At 42.5% G+C, this 3,024-nt stretch overlaps 1 protein-coding gene across 1 annotated transcript; it reads right to left on the bottom strand.

Annotated features, from left to right (window-relative positions):
- Positions 1-1,533: 1,533 nt before the first annotated feature.
- On the bottom strand, positions 1,534-2,481 carry LOC121457893 (olfactory receptor 10A4). The gene has a single exon (XM_041666957.1). The coding sequence runs from the start codon at positions 2,479-2,481 to the stop codon at positions 1,534-1,536; it is 948 nt and encodes a 315-aa protein (XP_041522891.1).
- Between the last annotated feature and the right edge of the window lie 543 nt (positions 2,482-3,024).

Consider the following 3,024-nt stretch of genomic DNA (forward strand, 5'->3'; position numbering starts at 1 on the left):
GCACCATTTTAAACAAGGGTTGGCTTGAACACTAGTCCAGGCCAGTCCTTATTGGACCATTACCACTACACAGAGGTGTTTTCTTGTAATCAATACAGAGAGAAAAATTAGCACCAATATGTGCATATTTTTTTCTGTGAGTCTTATTGTTTTTGATATGTCTGTTGTTAAATTTTATATATTATATAAGACATGTTCTTATATACATGTTATTGTTGAAAATTAATATATATATTCTATATTAAATAATGTGTTGTACTCCTGTTATTCCTTATTAGAGGCTTTGTTATCAAATGCTGAAGGACAGTTTGTGCAGGAAATAAGTGGTTCCAGTTCCTCATGGCAGAAAGAGGTAGGGCAGATCATAGAGTCAGTAGAGAGAAAAATACCTCTGTAGTAAATGCCACATTGAATTTTCAGGATTGTGTTTCCACACGTGTGTCTGTTAGTATACCAAGGCTGCCATCTGCTGCAAGTCCAGGTTTGTGTTCATAGGGAAGAATCCTGAAGAGAGGACAACTGAATTCACCCACTCACAATAAAGGCGTGGAAAAAAACCACGTTTGGGTTCTGTATAGCAGGTCCCCACAATTCTGTACTTATTCTTAGCTGTAGAGTCTGTGCATCCTTCCTACCAAGGATTATTCATTCTGCCAGGAAACAGTTTGTGATTATGTATGCAGAGCATATGATATTTAGGAGCTTTAAGTGTGGAATATTCTTTCTGTAAATGAGACATATCGCAACTTGGGCAATGGAGGCAGAGCTCTTTAATTGCCAACCATCACAAACCCTGGAGCTTTAAGTTACCTTTTCATTGCTCCTCTTCCTCACTAGGATAAAGTTTGTTGTGCTCATGACTTTGTGTTCAGGGCCTACATGGGTTCTAATGTGGATTTCAGAGTCAAATTGTGGGCACAAGTGAAAAATCAATTGGAAACAATGAGTGAAAACCATTTATTTGTTTTATTAGTATGTCTATTTCAACTAACTGATGAAGGTCCTCTTAAAATATGTTGATAGTGTGTTGGGGCAAATTGAGGGAAATAAAACAGATTCTAGAATGAACTGGATAAAGATTTCAGGGTTATGCTGGGCAGTGGTGGCGCATGCCTTTAATCCCAGCACTCGGGGGTAGGCAGAGGCAGGCGGATCTCTGTGAGTTTGAGGCCAGCCTGGTCTAGAAAAGCTAGTTCCAGGACAGGAACCAAAAGCTACGGAGAAACCCTGTAAAAAGAATTTCAGGGTTAAACTTTTAAGTTTAAATGATGGATGGTAGGAAACTGTCGACTTTCAGAGGATCCTAATTGAAGTAACCGTGAATACCCCCAGGGAACTTACTACCTCAGTCTTGGAGTCAGCCTGCAGTGCCCTTTAGTCTCCGTGTTCTCTTGTTCTCAAATGGATCCTAGTGCAGAGTTCAACCTCAGTAGGTGCACAGTGTCCCCTAAAAGAGTGGAAACTTGGGGAATTCAATGTTCTTTGTTTTGTCCTTACATTGCACCCTTGCCAGTTTCGGCCTAAGTTCATCAGTCATAGCTTCTGAGGACTCAGAGTTCTTCCAATGACCCGCCTCAGTGCAGCCTTCACCTCATTATTCCTTAGGCTGTAGATGATGGGGTTCAGCATGGGAGTGACGACGGTATAGGAGAGTGACACCATTTTCTTGTGCTCAGGAGAGGTGTTTGAGCGTGGTCTAAAGTACATGAGGATGGCAGTGCTGTAGAAGAGGGAGACAACCAGGAGATGGGAGGAGCAAGTGGAGAAGGCCTTGCGCTTCCCTTCAGTCGAAGGCATCCTGAAGATGGTGGAGAGGATCCGGACATAAGAACCCAGGATCAACAAGAAAGGGAAGAGGATGAATAGGACAGTGGCTGTTAGAGCTTCCAGTTCAAACAGTGAAGTATCAGCACAGACCAGGGCTATCACCGGGGGGCTATCACAGAAGAAGTGGTTCACCCTGTTGGGGCCACAGAAAGGGAAACTAAAAATCCATGTGGTTTGCACAGTGGCCACTGGGAATCCTGCGAACCAAGAGGCTGCTGTCAGCTGGGCACAGGACCTGCGGCTCATAATTACTGGGTATCGCAAGGGATCACAGATCGCTACGTAGCGGTCATATGCCATTGTGGCCAGAAGACAGCACTCAGCAGCCCCAAAGAAGAAGAAGAAATACATCTGAGCGCCACAGCCAAGGAAGGAGATGGTTTTGTCTTGAAGTATCAAAGTACCCAACATCTTGGGCACAATGACCAAGTTGAAGCCTATTTCCAGGAAGGACAAGTTTCTGAGAAAGAAGTACATAGGACTTTGCAGGGCAGAGTCAGCTGTAGTAACCAGGATAATGAGGACATTGCCCATGAGTGTGACTAGGTAAATGATCAAAAACAAGAGAAACAGTAGAGCCTGTAGCTCGTAGGACAATGTGGAGAAGCTCACAAGAATAAATTCCCTGACAGTTGTCCAGTTTCCCCAGGTCATTCTCCTGCACATTGGGCAGTCAAGATTCAGGACGGTGAGGAAATCTTCCACATATTCTGTTATGAGCTTTGTGTACTGTAAATAAGGAACCTCATTTGGTTAGAGACTACATTTGTTGTCGTCATTGAATGTCAGGTATCAGGCTTTTCCAAAATGTATAAAATAACTTTAACTACTGAATTTATAGTTTTAGAAGAATTCTGATTTTTCCCCCCAACTTAACTGAGATTCACTCTAACGTAACATGTTTTTGTACGTGTCTAAACTTTTCTCTGTTCTAAAGAGAATGCCCAAAGGCACAGTTCCACTCACCCTCCGACTCTAGCACTATCAATAGGCAGTGCTGCTAAGAAAGCCAGGAGAAGTGTTTTGAAGTCCAGTTGCTCAATTTAAGAGGATGAGATCTGATTGAGTACATTTTGTATAGCAAATGGCCAGGGAATAAACATTCAAGAAACAGCCAGTACAATTAAATGCAAATGATTCCTGAGTAATACTCCTAAAAAGGTCCCAATATCAAGATGCTTAATACTGAGAACGAGT

This window comes from Microtus oregoni, unplaced genomic scaffold, assembly GCF_018167655.1.
Source record: "Microtus oregoni isolate MIOR12 unplaced genomic scaffold, Mior012 000016F_ref0000370, whole genome shotgun sequence".
Lineage (NCBI taxonomy): Eukaryota > Metazoa > Chordata > Mammalia > Rodentia > Cricetidae > Microtus > Microtus oregoni.